This window comes from Pristis pectinata, chromosome 4 (assembly GCF_009764475.1).
Source record: "Pristis pectinata isolate sPriPec2 chromosome 4, sPriPec2.1.pri, whole genome shotgun sequence".
In the NCBI taxonomy this organism is placed as follows: Eukaryota; Metazoa; Chordata; class Chondrichthyes; order Rhinopristiformes; family Pristidae; genus Pristis; species Pristis pectinata.
Window position 1 is genome coordinate 78,884,053 of NC_067408.1, and position 21,032 is coordinate 78,905,084.

Sequence of the window (21,032 nt, forward strand, 5' to 3'; positions counted from 1 at the left end):
GGAGCTGTTGAGAGGGAAGAGTCAGAGGACAGACAAAACCCACATTAATAGGGACAGGTGATATTTTTGTTAATTCTCTGGTTACTTTTGCATGGTGTTGTGATCATGGTGTGTTCCTGAAACCAAACTCAATAAGGAATTCCATGTTCTGATACCAATAGTGATTGCAAATTACATATTAAGGTTCTATTTTACTAAAATATTATAAGCTTAAAAATATATACATGTCTACCTCTATAAATAAGGAACAAAAGTTTCACAACCCCATCAAACCGTACAGTCATTCATTCCTGCAATTTCTGAAGAGTTAATGGGAATGAATATATTGAATCTATGGATTAATTTTTAAGGGCAATATAATGGTAAGTACTATATTTACTCCTGAGCCTTTTAACATTGGTGTTGCGTCATCGTTAATGTCTTAATGATAAAACTCAACCTCTTAGTGTACATTTTTACTCAGTATTGTATTTATCTATTCATTTCACTCAATGAGACAGCTAAAAGTAACAGCAGACTTTCTTGGGCCATAATTACTCATAGACAGATGAAGAGTAACTGTGCAAATCTGATGTGTATACACAGCAGATGTATTTTGTCATTGGCACATTGCACAATCTGAAGAAAAAAGCAGAATAACCTAGATATCACTGCTGGAATTATCCATGGCGAAATATTTGTGTTGCCTGCATGGTTTTTCTCTGCATATTTTATTCAGTTACTACCACTGCTAAGCATGCAGTGGTTACTTTTGACCTCCGTGTGATTTTCTGACTGGTCAACCTGGAGACAGGATCCTCACGATCTTCAGGTGTTGGCAACATTTGAAATTGAAAGGTGAAATGCCCTAAAGCAGTTCTTCACTTTGAAGCCTCTAGATCAGACCAGGCCAGATGGCAACAAAGTAATTCATAATGGTAAGGGGCGACAAGCATGGGGGATGGGTTTCCAGGCCAACAAGGCCGAGATAATTAATAAAAAATCCCCTCTCATGCTTCTTCCATGCCAACGGTCACTGAGCTACTCAGAGCCTGCCCACCACAGACTCCAAACAGTTCTGACAAAAACTGTCAGTGGCATGACCTGTTCATGTCACGTGCCATAATTTCCAAATTACAGCAAGCTTAGCTTCAGACACAAGCAAGCATTGGACAGCTGGCAATTAGCAAGTTAATGAATTAAAACCTTGAAGTGAATTCTATACCTCAATAGAATTGGCTGGGGATTGTAATGTGGGACTAAAATAGCCAAGGATTGATAATGAAACCCCTTTGGTGTATTGACCTTCCTGTCCAGTGGCACATTGATAGCCTTAAAGACTTTCCAAATGGTTACAATTTCAGATCATGAAATACTTCACTTTGAACTGTAGTCTCTTTTGCAACTTGGGAAATATAGCAGTCAATTTATATTCTGTAAGGATGTCATTTCCTGCCTTCCCATTTCTACAAAGTACCAGTTCCTGCCACTTACTGTGGCTGTGCTAAACTCCTGCCTCGGGAATTTTACTAGATGACAAAAACATAGAATTCTTTATTCTGTGATGAAGTACCTTGAAGATTACAGTAATCCTCATCCAACAGCTGACACCTTCTCTCTAACTTCAGATGAGAAGACAGCTTTCTTTTGAATTTGAGGTCATACAATTGATAATCCAGAATATTCCAGAAATTCCATTCTGGGAGACAGTTCAGTATGAATTTGGACAGTTGATAAATTCTGAGAGGATCATTGAAGGGGACCCAGCTTGAAAAGGGTTGTCATCTGAAAAATTTCCAAAAGAGAAGAATCACCATGCATGTGTACAGGTTGCCTATTATAGTGTACCAAGGAGAAGCCTCACCACTACTTCTCCATGCATCTAGGGATGAGCAATGTAAATGGCCTTGCCAGCATTATCCAAAGTCGGAGTACAAATTAAAAACAAAGGTCAATGTTACTATTTCAAAAAAAAGCATGATTATTTCTGCATTGAAAATTCTGCTCGCCCTTTTGGCTACCATGCTCTTCAACATGGCACCCTCAGCTGCCAGTTGGGCCTATGTGCTGGTGTTGGGCATTGTCAGATAATTCTGGATGACCTCCACAATCTGCCAATACCCCTGTCGCAGGTTCCAAATCCATATTGGTTGGATAGTCTGTGGCTTCCACCTCTCCCTTTACTGCAAAATGCAAGACTTATTCTAAGGACACAATACAGTAAGGTAAAATCACACTCTTCGCAAATTCCAAAGCATGCCTTGATGTTCAGGAAATCATGAAACTCATCTCCCAAGCTTCCTTACAAATGCTAAGCTCATTACAATTCAACAATTTCTCAAGGGATGTCTTATTGCTGATGAATCTCTATCTCCAGTAATATCACTATGCTTTATTGAACCTGGACTTACTGTGAGCAACAAATAGGTGATCTGCTAACATTTGAGATAGTCACTGAATTTTACAGGATGAATAACTTCTTGGATCAGAGCCAGTAATATCCAACGGCTGGTTCACATACAATCAATGAAAATTCGACAAACTGCACACTGGGTGTGCAATTCACTACTTAAAATCAAAAACTGAAGTTAAATTTGACCTTATGAGTGCCTAATTTTACTTTGCATGGTACCAGGCAGAAATAACAGCACTGTTTTCAAACTACAGTTTCACCGACCTCTGAAATTACATAAAGGGATTTGGAGAGGATCCAAATGAGGCTTAAAAAATAGAAATGACTGATAGATGTCGTAAATCTCACACAAAGGCACTATACAAAGTGCTTCAATGTACAAAATAGGAATGAGACTACAGTCACACAGAACTTGGGTTCGATCCTGACCCCAGGTATTGTCTGCACAGACTTTGCACATTCTCCCAATGAAACCATGGGTTTCTCCTATATACTTCAGTTTCCTTCCACATCGCAAAGACAAGCTGGAAGGGTTAATTGGTTACTGTAAATTCACCACTGTTGTAGGTGGGTGGAAGGAGAATTATTGGGGATTTGATGGGCATGAGAGGGAGAATAGATGACAAGGAAATAAATGGGGGAAATGGGAATGGCAGGAAAGCTCTGAAAGCCAGTAGAGACATGAGGGGCTGAATGGCCTCTTTCCCTATTGTATGGAAAAAACTGAGGGGGAAACATTGGGAACGTTTTGATATTTGTGCATTGTGAAAGCAATTTTCCTGAAGTTTATGATTTCATCAGAATTCTGAAAATGTATTGGCCTTCATAACTAAGTTTCTCTCTTGTTCATTTGCAATAAGATTTACAGATTTAACTTCCATCATAGTTTGGATTTTACTTTGTTATGTGGTAGTGTTTTAAATGCTGTTCCTGAGGCTAAAGCCCGCTTTTAGTTGCAAGGTAACACAAAGTGGAGATGCTTCACATTGCACAAAGAAAATGCTCTGAATAATCAAACTACAAGGCATTACTTTGTCAGGAAAAATATATTTTCCTTTTCTAATGTCCAAAGAATATTTTCAAAGTCATATTGTTGACAGATGTTGGCTTTTCCACTGGTTTAATACATTACTATCCTGTCATCTTTCTGCACTTTCTCTTCTCTGCCTAGATCGTCAGAAGGTTAAACATGCAGTGAATTTAACAGACTGTACTTTCCCTCCTTGTTTTCAACTGCCACTGAGGTCTATTCAGTATCTTCCTTCAGGGAAATAATAATTGCATAATGACTTCTTGTCTGTCATTATCTACTTGAGACAAAAAAGCTGTTAACATTTACATGCATCTCTCTGACTTAGACAACTTGCATTTGTGCAGTGTCCCTGTATATATTCCCTTGCTAACAAAAGACTGGGTGGTCTGTTCCTTGAGCTCTGGTAATGCCCCCTTTGACTGACTATAAAGGAACACAAGGTACCAACCAGTTAATTTCTCCTCCTTACAAGGAAATGCCATATCCACCACCCAGCTCAGATGGAAGAGCAAGTCAGAAGTCAAATTCACTCTCTTCCATGGACCTAATCATTAATAAACCAAATAATCCATCTCTGTCCCTTTCCCTCTCCTCCAGAGCTACCCATCCCCCATCACTCTGTCTCTTACCCCTCCTCCACCCGCTCTATCTGCCCATCACCCACACACTCCTCCCACTAGTTCCCAACCCCACTGCTTCCATCTACCCTCCCTGCCTCCCTCCCTTCAGTCCATGCTCCCCCTTGTGTCAGATTCCATCATTTTCAGTCCTTTGTCACTTCTGCCCATCTCCTCCCAGCTTCTGGCCCGATTGCCACTCTCCCCTCGCCCATCTGCCTATCACCTCCTCTCTCACTTGGATCTCCCTATCACCTGCCAGCTCTTGCTCCATCCATTCCCTTCAACCTTTTTATACTGGCTACCTCCATTCTACCTTCCAGTCCAGATGAAAGGTCTCAACCCAAAATGTCGACTGTCCAGTTCCTTCTTCAGATGCTGCCTGACCCGTTGAGTTCCTCCAGCCTTCTGTGTGTTGCTCCAGATTCCAGCATCGGCAGTCTCTTCTGTCTCCAAATAATCCACCTATTGAGCTTTCATTTCAATCAATCAGTCCTCTCAATTGGACATGTAAAGATACAGAGATAAATACGCTCTAATTGGAAATGTTCAGTGTGAATATGGTTTACCCAGGTCAGTTCAAGAGCGACCATCAGAACTTTAAACATATCAGCTTAGAAACAGGAGTTGACAATTCAGTCTCTCTTGCCTCTTGTGTCATGCAATGAGTGATTTGTATCCTAATTCCAATCACCTCCTTTGGTCTTACATCCCGTTATATTCTTACCAAGCAAAAACAAAATTATGATTTGAGCAAACATCTGCTGCTTTTTGTGTATACACGAAAGACTGTGGATGCTGGAATCTGGAGCAGCAAACAATCTGCTGGAGGAACTCAGCGGATCTAGCAGCACCTGTGGGAGGAAAGGAATCGCCGACGTTTTGGGTTGAAACCCTGCATCAGGGACAAGAGTGCAGAGGCGAGATAGCCAACATAAAGAGAAGGGGAAGTGGTGAGACAGGAGTCCGAGGTGATTGGTGGACTGAGGAGGGGTGTAAGATGACAGGTAGGTTGCGCCAGGTACAGGAGGGGAGTGGAGTTTGGAGACAGTGGAAAGTGAATGATATATTTTTGTGAATGTTTCCACATTCTTACCTTGCTTTGCTGAAGAAATTACTCTGAAATTCTTTCCAGTCTCAAGCCTGAGATTTCCCCAGAATCAAGAAAAGGTTCACTCCAGATTTGGGTTGGGCATCACTTAAACTTCTGCCCCATTTCTCAGTTCACAGTAAAATTGTTGTGCATATGCAGTTTCTCAACATTAGAAAAGAACTATACTTTGAAAACACTTTGGGCATTCTGAGACTGTGAAAAGTGCTATAAAAATAACTCTTTTTATCTCCCTCTAACAGATAAAAGTTCTACAAACATGAAGCAAGTATATGGAAAGAAGAAATTAGATTTTTTGGTTGATGATCCATCCTCATAATCATGGAACTCAGCATTCTTTTTGTCAATGTTTATCTGTCTTCTTTCTACTTCAGTACAATGTTAGTTTACTTATTTATATCTGTTAGAGAGATACCACGGTGCCTAAAATGTACCCTCTGGCCTACTTTAGCTGTATATAAAATTGCTTGCAAATAAATTGCCCATGAGTAATGTTTGCAGGCCACAGACATTGAAAAATAACTGAAAGATCAGCATCAATATGTGCCTTCAACTAATTTAGCTAAGTGCGACACAAAGTTATTCTCTTCGGAAGCCACACTTCTATTGCTGCAAAAAAAAATGTTCAATCACGTTACACATTTTCAAATGAACAGGAAAACTTTATCTTGTGATGGGATATAGCACAACCCTGCATATCAAAACAATGTTTCCCTCAAATAAGTTCATAAAATTGTAGGAAATACTTAAGATGGAGGGAGGCCAGCAACAGTTATTATTCCTAACATTTTAACTAAAGACATCTTATACTCTGATACTTCTAGACCCACTTTACAGTGCTAGCCTTTGTTCAGAGGTACTTGTTTTGTTACTGCTTCAAAGTTCAAGCCCAACTAGAGGAGATAATTTAAGCTGGCAGGAGTGTTAAACTTCCTGAGATGTTCCTTTGTCAACTGAGTTGCTGAACTGATGATTTAAATCTGCTCTGTCAAGTAAATGTAAGCTCTCTCCCAACCTCACCAGTAATTGAAGAGCAGTAGACTTCTTCTGGTGTTCTGGCCAATACTTATCCCTCAACCAACTTCTAAAGGGGATGATCTGGTCATTTATTTTCACTGCTGTTTTTGGCAGCTTGTTGTGCACAAATTGCTTGCATTGTTTTCCAACATTACAACAGAGTCCACATTTCAATACTAGTTGTCAGCTTTGTAGTGCTTTGAGATGTATGAGGTTCTAAATGTTTAAAGCAAGAGACAGCTCCAAGCAACGTGAGCTCACCAAGTAATTCCTAAATTTCAATTTGGTGTAGGCAAAACTACAGAAACCAAACTGACGCTTAGTACAGATAAAAATACATTACTGGACCCCAAATAAAATGAATACAAATAAACATAATTAATTTCAACCAACAGGCATTGGAGCACATTTAAAAAAAGACAAACAAAGCATAAGGATGACTAATTTTTTTTTGCTGTGCTAATCATTACAATTTAACAGTCTATAACACAATGAATGTGTCATGTGATGTAACATACAAAGTACTATCTTACGCAGAAGCCACTATCCTACTTTGGTAGTAGTAAATGGTGCTGAATTGAATGCTTTGAAAATGCTGAAAAGATCATGGGAAGGTGATGACCTAATCCCAAGTCAGCACTGAGTCACTCAGAGGACAGGTTAAAGTAGTTTGGAGCCTTTGAACAGAAAGCTGTGTTGGTAAATTTTATGATAAATGAATGAGTTGAATTCATTTTTTGGGTTCAAGGATGATTTTTTTGGCAAACAAAATAAAGTGTGCACTGAAATAATTTTCTTCTGCAAAATATTTTCCTTAAAGTTGATCATTGTTTGTTTATTATAAGCCTTTCAGTCAGTTTCATTAGCTAATAACCAGGAATTACTATGGATTAGAATATGCAACGTGGAAAATGCAAGAAGGAATTATTCAAATGAAAAAAGGCATCAAGGGGTGCGGGAGATAACATTGGACACGGTTGGATACATTTTCAGTGAAAATATCAATTGATTTTTGAGAAGGAGCAGCAAATTCTGAGTCAAGGTCAGAATTAGAGCAGAGCTTTATGTTTAGCCTGACAGTGGAAAATTTAGAGAAAGGGAAGTGTTTCTGCACTGATTGGAATATGGTTACAATTGATTTTATAACACAAGAAGAGATAAAAGGGTGAACAAATCATTTTAGGAGATATAATGATGAAATATTGAACACAAAAATCAAAGAGTAATTATGGGAGTAAACACTGGGTTAAAGTACGATACTTTTCTGGATGGAAATTATACAAACTAAATATATAGGTAAATGCAAAATAATTCTGTGATGAAAAAAAAGCTGCAATCTTGGACCAGAAAACAACAAGAGGAAATCAAGGAAAAGGTTGTATGTTAAGAAGACAGGGCATGCAAGAATAGTACATTTTTTTTATTTTAGAGATTATAAACAATTTTGGAATATAGACATTAAATTCCAGGTCTGTAACTGACTTCTGAGCAGCTTATTATGCTAACATTATTGCCTAAAAATTGCCTAAAAAAGGCAAGGAGATCAAAAGCTGAAAATACAGGTCAAGTACCTTAACATCAGTCACTGGGAAAATGTTTGAATCTATTAGTTATAGAAGGGCACTCAGAAAATTTCAAGAGACACAAGAGATTCTGCAGATGGTGGAATCTGGAGAAACACACACAAATCTCAGCAGGTCGGGCAGCATCTATGGAGGGAAATAAACAGGTCGACGCTTCGGATTGAGACCCTTCATCAGGACTAGAAAGGAAGAGGCAGAAGCCAGAATAGAAAGGTAGGGGGAGGGGGAGGAGCACAAGCTAGTAGGTGATAGGTGAGTCCAGGTGAGAGGGGGAAGGTAGGTGGGTGGGGGAGGGGGGATGAAAGAGAGTGATGTGAGAAGCTAGAAGTGGTAGGTGGAAGAGGCAAAGGGCTGGAGAAGGAGGAATCTGATACGAGAGGACAGTAGACCATAGAATGAAGGGGATTGAGGTGGGGAACTGGAGGGAAGTGATGGGCAGAAAATTTCAAGGTTGACAGGAAAAGTCAATGCGGGAAATTAGGTCTGACCAATTTATTGTAGTTCTTTTAAGAAGTAACATGCACTGTGGATAATGGGGGAACCAGTGGATGAATGATCCTTAGATTCCACAAGGTATCTGATGAAGGAATGCATCAAAGTCTATTGCAGAAAATAAAAGCTCATTGTGTGAAATGTAACATGTTGGCATGAATGGATGATGGGTTGGCTAACAGGAAGCAAAGATCAGGCATAAATTGGTCCTTTTCTGGTTGGTAAGATGTAAAGCATATTGAACCACAGGACTGGGGGCTCAATTTCCTCCAATTTATAAAAGTGACTAGGTTCAAGGCAGCAAAAGTATGTTGCTAAATTGCCAATGAAATGAAGAGAGGTAGGAATGCATGTTGTGAAGAAGACATCAGGAAGAAAGTGAGAAAACTAATTAGTTTTAAGTTGCAAAGTGGGTGGGGGATGGAAGATTAGGAGGAAGGAGGTAACTCTGAAGGGATGGTGGGAGGTATGCTAAGGCATCCTTATACTGACAGAGTCATCTGGTTATCGATTAATAGGGACAGTTAGCAAGACAGAAAACAAACACACAGACATGTTAATGCTGTGAAATGCAGGTCAAAGGTATTGCTGACATCAGAACACAAAAGTAAAATGCTGGAAATGAAAATAAACTCAATGTTAGGAAAATTTTCATTGGACTTGTTAAGGTTAAGGAAGGTATCGATTTTCTTACATTGTTGGGGAGGTAAATATGACCGATCAAATGTGATATTTATTTAATAAATGGGTAATATTATGCCAAATGCATTTCAATGCAGAAAATGTGAAGTCATCTCCCAGAGATGTAAAATGGATGGATCAGAATGCTTATTAAATGGTGAGAAGCTAAAGCAGCAGAGGTTCAAAGAAATTTGGACGATCCATACCCATGGACTATTAAGATGTCACGATAAGTTCAGAAAACAATTGTTAATACTGGGGGCAGAAACTGAGTCATGGCTGTACAAATATCAAATTCTACCAATCCGACTATTGTTGTCAGATTTCAGGAAGGATATATTGCGGAGGGAAAGCAAAATCGCCTGAAAGATACCTGACTTGAAATATTGAATTACAGGGAGTGATCACATGATCTACGGTTAGATAGGTTAAGGAGTGATTTAATTAATATTTTGAGGATGCAAAGGGGAACTGATTGGATAGAGAGAAAAAAACAATTTCTGTGGTTGTGGAAACTAGACAAGGTTCAAAATTACAAAAAGGAGAAATGAAATCAGCAAATAGTTCCAGACTCAATGAAGGAATATGGAAATCTCTTCAGCAATTAGCAGTTGATGCTGGACTGTTGATGTTTTTCTTCATCATAGGGATTAACAAATATGGGAATAAGATGGGTGTTAGGGGCATGGGGTGAATTCACAGATCATACATGATCTCACTGAACAGGGTAAAAGCCGAGCTTGATCCCATGTTCCCAGAACTCATTCATTCCACTAAATATCATTGATTACTTGAATAGAATTTCAAAGAACTTGGGGGCCATTAGGATAGGAGAAGAGATGGAAGATCAGGATAAGGGCAAGGTTTAAATGACATATATCTGGCATTCTGTTGGCTCATGGCTTGATTTCGAGTGGAAAACATGGTTAGCAAGAGACTTGTTAAGTACATTCAACTTTGTAATACAGTAATTTGACAAGAGAGGTTTAACACTTTTTGAGGTTGGGTTCCTGAAATTGGGCTGCCTACTATAGGGAAGAATAGAACAAAGCAGTCAATCCCTAAAAAAAGGTCACAACAAAATTCCACCCTATGATTTTGATTGCTGCTATATGTAAAGAACAGGAATGTGTCCACAAGTTAATTATGTGGAGGCTTTGGATAAAAGGTTCACCGGGATATTGCCTGTATTGGAGCATATTAGCTATAAGAAGAGGTTGACAAACTTGGATCATTTTCTCTGCAACGTCAGAGGCTGAGCAGTGTATATAAAATTATGAGAGACAGATAAGGCCGATATTCAGACTCTTTCCTTGGGTGGAAATGTCAAATACTAGAGGGCATAGCTTTAAGGTGAGAGGGGGAAATTTTAAAGCAGATTTGTAAAGCAAGTTTTTGTTTTACACAGGGAGTGGCAGGTGCCTGGAATGTGCTACCAGGGGAGGTGGCAGAAGCAAATATGAGAACAAAGTTTAAGACAGACACATGAACAGTCAGGGAATAGAGATACAAACTGTGTGCAGGCAGATGGGATTGGTTTAGGTTAGCATCATGTTGGCGTAGACATAATGGGCTGAAGGGCCTGTTCCTTTGTATTACTGTTCTGTGTTCTATGTCCTGTCTGTCAATCTCACCAAACTGTGCACAGGGTAGCCTGATTCCCATTGGTGCAATTATGTGTGCACTGGTCAAATCTCAGTTGTCTGATCCCAGAAGGTGCAGCTAGGCACACACAGTCTGATCCCAGAAGGTGCAGCTAGGTATGCACAGTCTGATCCCAGTGAGTACAGCTGGGTATGCATGGTCTAACAGAAGTGGATGAGGCTGGGTGTGCACAATCTGATCCCAGCAGATGCAGCTGGATATGCACATTCTGATCCCAGTAGGTGCAGTTGGGTGTGCACAGTCTGATCCCAGCAAGCACGGCTGAGTATAATGATCTGGCCCCAGTAGATGAGGTTGGGTGTGCACAGGACAATCTTGTGCCTGGAGTGCATTGCGCCTGTCAGCGGGCGCCTTCTGCCGCTGTGGCCGCTCGCAGTGGGTGGGACCCCTGGGCTGGACTCTTATAAATGAGCCCGCAGCCTCGGAGCCCTGCTGAGTGTGTGTGTGCGTGTGTGTGTGGGTGGGGGGGGGGGTGGGCAGAGCGGCCGCGATGTCCTCCGCCTGCGCCCACGTGTGTCAGTGCAAGAACGGCAGGGTCTGAGCAGCATCCTGTACAAGCTCCTGAAGAACGACGGCCAGGAGCTCCCGCAAGGACACCTATCGCCCACTGTCCCTTCGTGCAGCCGCGGGCCGGGGATGTGCTTGCAGATCCAGGCGGAGAGTGGTGCTCAAGTGCCCCCACACATCACCTGCGCTGAAGCCTCCGCCGTGCTGGCCAAAACCCTGACATTCATAAAAGAACGTGCCCTGCTTTCCAGGCGTTTACCCAGGGGAGACCAGCTCACCCTGGTGAGAAGATGCTGGGCGCCCCTCCTCGTCCTGGGACTGGCACAGGACAAAGTCGATTTCGAAACTGTGGAAACCTCCGAGACGAGTATTTTACACAAGATTTTAACCTACGGACCCGCGAACAGCCACAAAGAGAGCGGGGATCATCACTCACCTTCGGCGGCCGACATCCAGACCATTAAAAGGTTTCTGGTGAAGTGCTGGAGCCTGGACATCAGCCCCAAAGAGTACGCCTACCTGAAAGGGACCCTCTTGTTTAATCCAGGTCGGTACTACCTGCAAATAAATTCAGACACAAATGGTAACTATGTGAAATGCTTTGAGAAGGGTAAGTTAAATGACTGTAATTACGACCTGGGCTTTTCTATTTCATCTCGAGATAAGTGGCTTAAATTTTTTCCCTGAACTTTAAAAGTGTGCTTGATTCCCAACCTTCACTCTCCTGTATATGCATCATACTGACAGTCGTTAAAAAGGATAAATGTGACCCTTCTCCAGAGAGAGAGGCGAAGAGACTACTCCTCAAGGAGGCAGTTTCACACTACTTGGCGCTGCCAGAGTCTGGAGCATAACTCTTGTCGACCGCTAATTCAACAAGCATTTATGTCGCGCCTTTTTCATCCTGAGGGTGTGCTAACACAGTTCATCATTATAATTTAGGCAAACGTATAGTCACTCTGCACATGGGAAAATCCTACAAACACCAGTGAGATAAATGACCAGCTAATCTGTCGTGGCATTAATATTAGCAGCAAACTCTCTCCTCGATTTCAAATCATCCCATTCAAACATTACTTGTAGAGAACAGCCCCCGTGACAGGGTAGCTAGCAGTCCTAGCACTCTTTAGTTATCACTCTGGTTCGTGTGTGCAAGTGCCCTGAGTGGATTTGGAATTCATTGTCTTCCGAATCAGACTACAACTGAGCCTAATCTGAAATTTCAATTTTATTTAAAACATGTTCAGGTGCCCCTTAAGTCATAAAATTATTCTGAAATAGAACAAAAACTTTAGATGTTGTTTATGCTCCTAAATTGGCTTTCAGTACGTTACACAACTGCTGAGAGAGGAGTGCTGTACATCGATGACCCTGATGATGTGTCTCCATTTATCAAGGATACCACTGGGAGCCCATGATACTTAGTACAACAGGAAGGTTGGGAGGTTGAATTATCACATTGAGAGTCCTTGATGCTGGCAGAAATTAATAATGCAGTGACTAGTCTTTGACTCCATAACTACAATGGGAATGTAACATGAAGTACCAGGCTCTGACCAATGCATGACTCTGGTGTTCTGAAACAAAATAAATAAATGGGAAACCAGTGAGATTAGGTTACTTCACAAAAGAATTCTCTGCTCCTTCACTGCAGCTGCAAACCTATTCTCAAAACACAGTGGATATTTCTGAATGACTACTGTTTGATTTTAACCTGGCTGCTCGGAGATGTACAATAATAGCAAATCAGAGTGAATCTGTTACCCATTCAAACTTCTTCACCTTTCCTCCTTTAGGAAAATGAAATTGGCCCATATGGAGAACATTCCTTATTGGCGTTTCTGAGTGCATAATCACCATTGGAGGGATGATTGCCTTGGGTGTTGGGTAATGATATCAGAAGTTTATTCAGAGGAGACTTAGTTTGTTCATTCATCTGTTTGGATTGTCCTTCCAGCTGCTCAAAACCTTTACAACATTTAGCAACTCAATAGGAGTTCTCAGAATCAGAATCAGGTTTATCACTGACATATGTCATGAAATTTGTTGTTTTGCAGCAGCAGAACAGTGCAAAGATAAAGACATAAAAATTACTATAAATTACAAAAATAAATAGTGCAAAAGAGGAATAACAAGGTAGAGTTCATGGGTTCATGGACAGTTTCGAAACCTGATGGCGGAGGGGAAGAAGTTGTTCCTCAAACGCTGAGTGTGGGTCTTCAGGCTCCTGTACCTCCTCTCCGATGGCAGTAACGTGAAGAGGGCATGTCCCAGGTGGTGAGGCTCCATAATAATGGATGCCGCCTTCTTGAGACGCTGCCTCTTGAAGATGTCCTCGATGGTGGTGAGTGTTGTGTCCATGATGGAGCTGGCTGACTCTACAGCCCTCTGCAGTCTCTTTCAATCCTGCACATTGGAGCCTCCGTACAAGGCAGTGATGCAACCAGTCAGAATGCTCTCCATCGTACTTCTGTAGAAATGTGCAAGAGTCTTTGGTGACATACCAAATCTCCTCAAACTCCTAATGATGTAGAGCTGCTGGCGTGCCTTCTTTGTGATTGCATCAATGTGTTGGGCCCAAGATAGATTCTCTGAGATGTTGACACCCAGGAACTTGAAACTGCTCACCCTTTCCACCGCTGACCCCTCAATGAAGACCGGTGTGTGTTCTCCTGACTTCCCCTTCCTGAAGTCCACAATCAATTCCACAATTAAGATGGCGTTTGAGCTGTGCCTGTCCACACAGTTATGAATGTAGAGAGAGTAGAGCAGTGGGCTAAGCACGCATCCTTGAGGTGCGCCTGTCTTGATCGTCAGCGAGGAGGAGACGTTACAACCGATACACACTGACTGTGGTCTCCCGATAAGGAAGTCGAGGATCCAGTTGCAGAGGGAGGTACAGAGGCCCAGGTTTTGAAGATTATTGATTAGTACTGAGGAGATGATGGTTTTGAGAGTCGAGCGGTAATTGATAAACGGCAGCCTGACATATGTTTTGCTGTTGTCTGTGTGCTCCAAAGCCGAGTGGAGGGCCAATGAGATTGCGTCCGCTGTAGACTTGTTGTGGCGGTAGGCAAATTACAGTGGGTCCAGATCCTTGCTCAGGCAGGAGTTAATTCTAGCCATGACCAACCTCTCAAAGCACTTCATCACAGTAGATGTGAGTGCTACCAGGCATCAGTCGTTGAGGCAGCTCACCCTGCTCTTCTTGGGCACCAGTATGATTGATGCCCTTTTGAAGCAGGTGGGAACCTCCGACTGCAGGAGTGAGAGGTTGAAGATGTCCTTGAACACTGCAGCCAGTTGGTCGACACAGGTTTCAGTACCCTGCCAGGTATACAGTCGGGGTCTAACGCCTTGTGAGGGTTCACTCTCTGGAAGGATGTTCTGACATCGGCCTCTGAGACAGATCACAGGGTCGCCAGATGCTGTGGGGATTCACACAGGTGTAGTGTTATTCACCCTTTCAAAGCGTGCATAAAAAGTGTTGAGCTCATTGGGGAGTGAAGCATCACTGCCATTTATTGCTGTTTGTGCTCACCTCCTACCTGCAAACTTGCATCCCTAACAACAGTCCATTCAAGGTAGAGCTGTTTGCATTATTGGTGGCCAAGCCATTTGATTCAGTATCTGGCCCCTCCATTAATAGCGTACTGTAGCTATGGTATTTACCACTGGCAGAATGCCCTGCAGCATCGAGGTCGTAGACTGGAGCTCCCTCTTCCTGCAACATCCATCACAGAGGCAGTCCAAAGTCTCAATGTCAGGAGAACATCTTTGCCTGCAAATAAAAGAGGCAGCTGCTGGATATCTGAAATAATAAAAAAACAGAAAATGCTGGAAACACTCAGCAGGTCAGCAAACATCCATGGAAAAAGAAACAGAGTGAACCTTTCCATTCAAAGACTGTTCAACCTTGTGTGTTAATACTATTCCTCTCTGCCTGACCTACTGAGTGTTTCCAGCGTTCTTTGTCTTTATAAGATATAAGATATCTTTATTAGTCACATGTACATCAAAACACACAGCGAAATGCATCTTTTGTGTAGAGTGTTCTGGGGGCAGCCCGCAAGTGTCGCCACGCTTCCGGCACCAACATAGCGTGCCCACAACTTCCTAAGCCATACGTCTTTGGAACGTGGGAGGAAACTGAAGCACCCGGAGGAAACCCACGCAGACACAGGGAGAATGTACAAACTCCTTCCAGGTGAATTGAATCCAGGTCACTCGCGCTGTAAAGCGTTACGCTAACCGCTACAACTACCGTGCAAGTTTCCCTTCAATTAACACATTGTTCTTACTTGGAAATATCATTATCATTGCAGGTGGTAGGTTTACATGGAAATAAGTGATGGAATAGGACTGATGGGATTGCTCTGAGGGCCAGCATAGGACTCAATGGGCCAAATAGCCTCCTCCTATGTCATAAAAAATGAGAGAAAATATGAGTTGACATAAAGACCCCCCCATTCCTTATAATAGGCAATAGATCCTATGAAATATATAAAACGATTACCAGACTTGTAATTTTTTTTTTGAGTGATTAAAAATTCAGAGGTCAGAACTGGAGACGGACGGGTATTCCAGTAGCTTGCCAAAATATAGGTCCCAGAGATGGGGAAGAACAAGATAATTGAAGGATTTAAAAAACAAGGCTGAGAATTTTAAAATAACATTTGTTAATTAACCATAAACAATGACCACATGAGACTGAGTGCACAATCAGATAGAAGAGCAGAAATTTGGATGACCTCAAGTTATGGTGGTTAGAATAACCATTGAGCATGGAATTAGCAATTAACACCTCATCGGTACAGAGAAAGAGGTGGGGAATACAACAGCAAATCAATTAAAGTACTGGTTTAACATTTGTCTGGTGGGACTTTTGCTCCTCAGAGCTGCAAGTCTTTAGGCAGTGAAGGCCAGACTTCACTTGAGAGGTGCAGCATGTAAAATCCAGTGATAACAAAGGCATGGATGAGAGTTGAGACAGCAGAAAAACCGAGGCAGGAATAGACAAATTGTGGTGATAGCGAGGATATATAGTCTAGAGCTCACCTGAGGGTCTACATGACATCAAACTGACAATAATCTCGTTCAATTTCAGACAATCACAGTGATAATACAACTAAATCGATCACACTCAATGCAAAAAAAACTACATTTAATTCTCAAACTACTGCAATTTTACTTGGTATCTAAAACCTCGTCTCCAACCTGACAGCTTCAATATCGATTTCTCTAACTTCCGGTAACCCCGCCCCCCCCCCCTTTTTCCTCCTTTGCCTTCCCTCATTCCTTCCCCCTTCTCTTTCCCCTTCTCCTGCTCTCAGACCTGCCTATCCCTTTCCCCCGCCCTCATGAACTGCCTATCCTTCCTCACCTCCTTGCCTTTATTCCATGGTCCACTGCCCTCTCCAACCGGATTCCTCCCTCTTCAGCCCTTTGCCTCTTCCACCCATCACCTCTCAGTTTCTTACATCTACCCCCCCCCCCCACCTTCCCCCTCTCACCTGGAACTCGCCTATCACCTGCCTGTACATACTCCTCCCCCTCCGCTGACCTTCTTATTCTAGCTTCTGCCCTTTTCCTTTCCAGTCCTGATGAAGGATCTCGACCTAAAATGTCAACTGTTTATTTCTCTTCATAGATGCTGCCTGACCTGCTGAGTTCCTCCAGCCTTTTGTGTGTGTTGCTCCAGATTCCAGCATCTGCAGAGCCTCTTGTGTGTCCAACGAAAATCTACCAGTTTTAGTTTTTGAACTTCGGTCAACCTCGTCTCAATGGATCTCTTTTCAGCAGACATCTTTTGAACAGACTATTTCTGAAAATAACATTACTGATACAGCTATTGAATTTTGAAAGTGAAAAGCAGGGAAACTACAAAGCTGCCCATAGCAATCAAGTTGGTCTCAGCTGTCTGTGCCGTGACTAACCGGGTTCATCACGTCCCCAACAGTTCCCAAGTGTGAAGTTTTAATGCACTTCTGATTTTTAATGCACATGTCATTTTCAAAAAAGCCATTAGCTGTTAATTTCACAATGGTTGTAATGTTGAGCAGACAGGAATCATAGTATTTCATAGGGTTGCAGCACAGAAAAAAGCCATTGTTCTGGCTTTTTGAGTAGAACTGCTACTTCAGTCTCATTCCCTTGCTTTTGCTCCATTCTTTACACTGAAATGCATTCCCAGTTTCATTTTAAATGATGCTTTAAGTTTGGGTCAGTGAGCTTGTGATAACCCGTAGAGTCGTAATCTCTCTGGGAAAAATGTCCCATTGACTTCCCCCTTTCTTTCTTATTGGAATAATCCACAACCTATGTCCAATTTTCCAGTCAGTGGAAAAAACGTTCCAACACTTACCCTCAATTAGGCACTGCCTTAGTGTTCTTCCTTCCAGTAGAAAAGTCCACAATTATACAGGTCTTTCACATCGACAATATATTCTCGTTGTTGGCATCACTCTGGCGATTTTTTTTGTTGTATCTGTACAATGCCTCTAATATCCTTCATCTATGACATGCTCAAAACTGTATGTTCCACCCATGTGCTAACCAATGTATTGAGCAAATTCAGTTTCACTTTCCTGGTTTTATAGTCAATGTCCTGAGAATAAAAAATTATCTAAATACCTTTTTTATGTGCTTCATGTTCAGTCATTGCCAGCAATATCCCCAGATTCTGAGAAGTAAAAAGAAATTTATTGTTTATTGTTGCTCTTCATTCAAATCTTGCACAGTTTCCAATCCAAGAGGGACATTATTGCTTGTTATATTTTCCAAGATGGCCAACGATTAACCCAAGTTGCATCTCATTGGAGGACCAGTTGATATTCACAGTTGTGCGTTTGATACCTGCTGTACATTCAACTACTGGACAGGAGTCAGGGATTATGAGGTTCCAAACCAAATGAGAAGCAATCACCATTTACTTTTTAATTGATGCCAGGATGTTCCTTTTACATTAATTTATCTTGCAACCTGAAAACAATTCCTCAAATTACACATCACAGTGGAGCTTTGGGGTTTACCACTTAGAAGGAGGCCATTCAACCTTGATATATCTGTATTGATTAATGGCCACCCTGCCGACTTCATTCTTTTTCCTCTGCCTTAAGTATTTATTCACCTTGCTCTTAAAAAGTGAAGTAGTTTTTGTCTCATCCTTTTTTACCCCACACCAAGCACTGTCTCTTCTCACCTCCCTCTTCACTCTCTTAGTCACAATACAAATTTGTATTCATTCATATCTCATCCCTGTGACCAAAGGAAATAATCCTTCCCCATTCATTCTATTAACAATCACAATAGAGTATTGTAAAGAACTCTATTAAACCTCCTTTGTTCTCTATAATCCAATATCTGCACTTACCTGTTAAGGTTGAGCCTTGTGTTTATAATATGCTGCAGGTCATTGTTCAGTGCATTGTTTAAGTGTTAAAAGTGATATGATGGTGACATACATATTCCCAGATTTCCTGATGACATAGGAGGAGGCCATTTGACCCATTGAGTCCATACTACTTCTCAGAGCATTTCCATCAGTCCCACTGCCCTTTCTATTTCCCTGTTACCTTCTCTCTCACACATGCCCATTAATGCCCTTTGATTCTACCACCAGCCAATTACACTCGATGTAATGTACCGTAGCCAATTAACCTACCAAGCAACATATCTTTGGGATATCACTTGTGTTATTATTTAATTTAGTATCTCCTTATTGCAAGAAAATGACCCATGAAAATGTTTAAACAAAGATTTACTTTTCAGTTGAGGTCTGTTCAAAGTTTGTGTTGGTTTGCACTAACCCAGATTGCATGTTACTCTATTGCATGTTGACATTTTGCAATTTTCATTTTTAGAGCTTCCAGGACTACACTATGTCGGGTACATTCAGAGTCTTCAGCAAGAGGCACATGAAGCTCTCAAAGAATATGTGAAAAGCATTTATACAGAAGACCAGAGCCGCTTTTTCAACCTCATCATCGCTCTTACCATGCTCCGATGCATTAGTGCAAGTGTCATTGTTGAACTATTTTTCAGACCTATTGGTAATGTCAATATAGATGACAAGTTGCTTGACGTGCTATGTGTTGATAGCAAAGCACAAGCAACTGAGGAAATCAGTGCATAGTAAATGCTGAGTTGCTCAGTTGCAGACCATATAAGTTATTTGTGCTTTTTGCAAAAGGTATTTTTGTAAAATATATCGTATATTGCTATTCTTGCACTTAATGTGATTTGTTATAAATAAATGCAGTAGTTATGATATCATTGAAATTGATTGAGCTCTTGTAACTTGCTTAATTTTCAGTTGTGACAAGGTTCTTTCCTTATATCAGTACAGGAACATGTAATGTTTGGTAACGTTACTTTCCCAACTCTTGGTTATCTCCTACATCCATTATCTAGCCATTTTGATGGGCTGCAGAATGATCCTTGACCCTTCACTTTTGAATCTCACGAATAAAGTGTTATTGTGCAAGAGGATAATGGACAGCTGTCAGTGAATAATTTGGTGTTCTTCTGGCTGTTTGCTTTATCTTTTCCCACACACTAAAGAAGAATAACTATATTATATGGTGTATTTCATGACCTTGGGGTGTCCAAAAGCAATACACAGTAAGTCAAATTACATAAGAGTTTAAGGCATGGAAATAAACCAGTCAGCCCATCTGGTTCATGTTGTTAACATGGGCTGACTTCACTTAATCCTATTACCACATCCTTCCAAGTGCATCCCAGGCTTCACTAACTTTCGAAGTGCAAATACACATTGTTTCAAGAAAGACGACTACATTCATTGCAGAATGTGCAATTCAAGGTGCTTCAAACATGAAATTAAAATTGTATTAAATTATATTATTCCAGCATTGGCTGAAAGCAGAATCTGGCCGTGACAGAAAGAAAACTCCTTAGCTCTCTCTGAATGGAACAGTGAGGTTTTTCATACCCATCTGAATATTCAGGCCAGCCTTTAATATAAAATAAACATCTCAATCAAAGCAGAAGTCCTACCCCAGTATTAGCCTGTTTAAGATTAAATTCTGCGCTGCAATCACATTGGATCCTTGTCCACCTGATTCAGAGGGGTAGTTCTGGACTTCATGCTATAGCAGAAAATGCATACTGGCAAATTGGCAACTCATTATTTCTCTCTATTTTTATTTGGTTTCAAGTATTGCCAATTGACATATTCGAGGAGGAGAGCCATAGACAGATAACAAACATTAGCTTTGCAATGATAGTTATAATTTTAGAACTAGGGTGTCTACATCATAAAAAGATGTCATTTGAGCCATTTTTATGTTCCACTCCTTTGACGGAATGATTCAAAACTAATCCATCTGGCCAGCTTGCATCCCAGATCTCTTTATCTTACTTTACCATGAATATTTTCCCTTTTATATCAATCTATCCAATCATCTCTGCCTCAGTGATTCCTCCAGGTAAAATATTTCCACAGCCCTCTGTACAAAGACATTTCTCCAAAGTGGTATTCTAATGGTCTGCAAATGCTCTGACCTCTCAGAAAAATAATCAATATCCTTCACAATTCATGCAAAGAAAATCCTCAATAAGAGCACACACATTTAAAAAATCTGTACTTAACATTCTCTGCCCCAGTGAAAATAGTCTTCAGATCTTCCATATAATTATAGTTCTGCATCCTTGCAATATTTTGGTGAATCTGTAGTGTACCCTTCAAGAGCTTCAAAAATTGGGTGTTCAAAATTATATACTGTTCTTAACTGTGACCTAACCAATGCAAAGCAAACATTTATCACTTTTACTCCTGCATTCTACGGCACCACTTATGTGACCCAAAATAGTGCCATCATTTTCTGTGGTTTAACCTATCGACCTGAATCCTTTCAAGAATTCTGTATCTGAACTTCAATTTGTACTGTTTATCATCTTTGCAATATACATA

General features: G+C 41.1%; 2 protein-coding genes across 2 annotated transcripts in view; one reads left to right on the plus strand and one right to left on the minus strand.

Moving 5' to 3' along the window:
- gk (glycerol kinase) overlaps positions 1–21,032 on the minus strand; it is a 406,492-nt gene that overhangs the window by 167,502 nt on the left and 217,958 nt on the right. The gene's annotated exons all lie outside the window — the stretch shown is intronic.
- Positions 11,032–19,380, plus strand: LOC127570012 (nuclear receptor subfamily 0 group B member 1-like). The gene is made up of 2 exons (XM_052015181.1): positions 11,032–11,645; positions 18,961–19,380. The coding sequence occupies exons 1-2, from the start codon at positions 11,228–11,230 to the stop codon at positions 19,230–19,232; spliced, it is 690 nt and encodes a 229-aa protein (XP_051871141.1). The 5' UTR covers positions 11,032–11,227; the 3' UTR covers positions 19,233–19,380.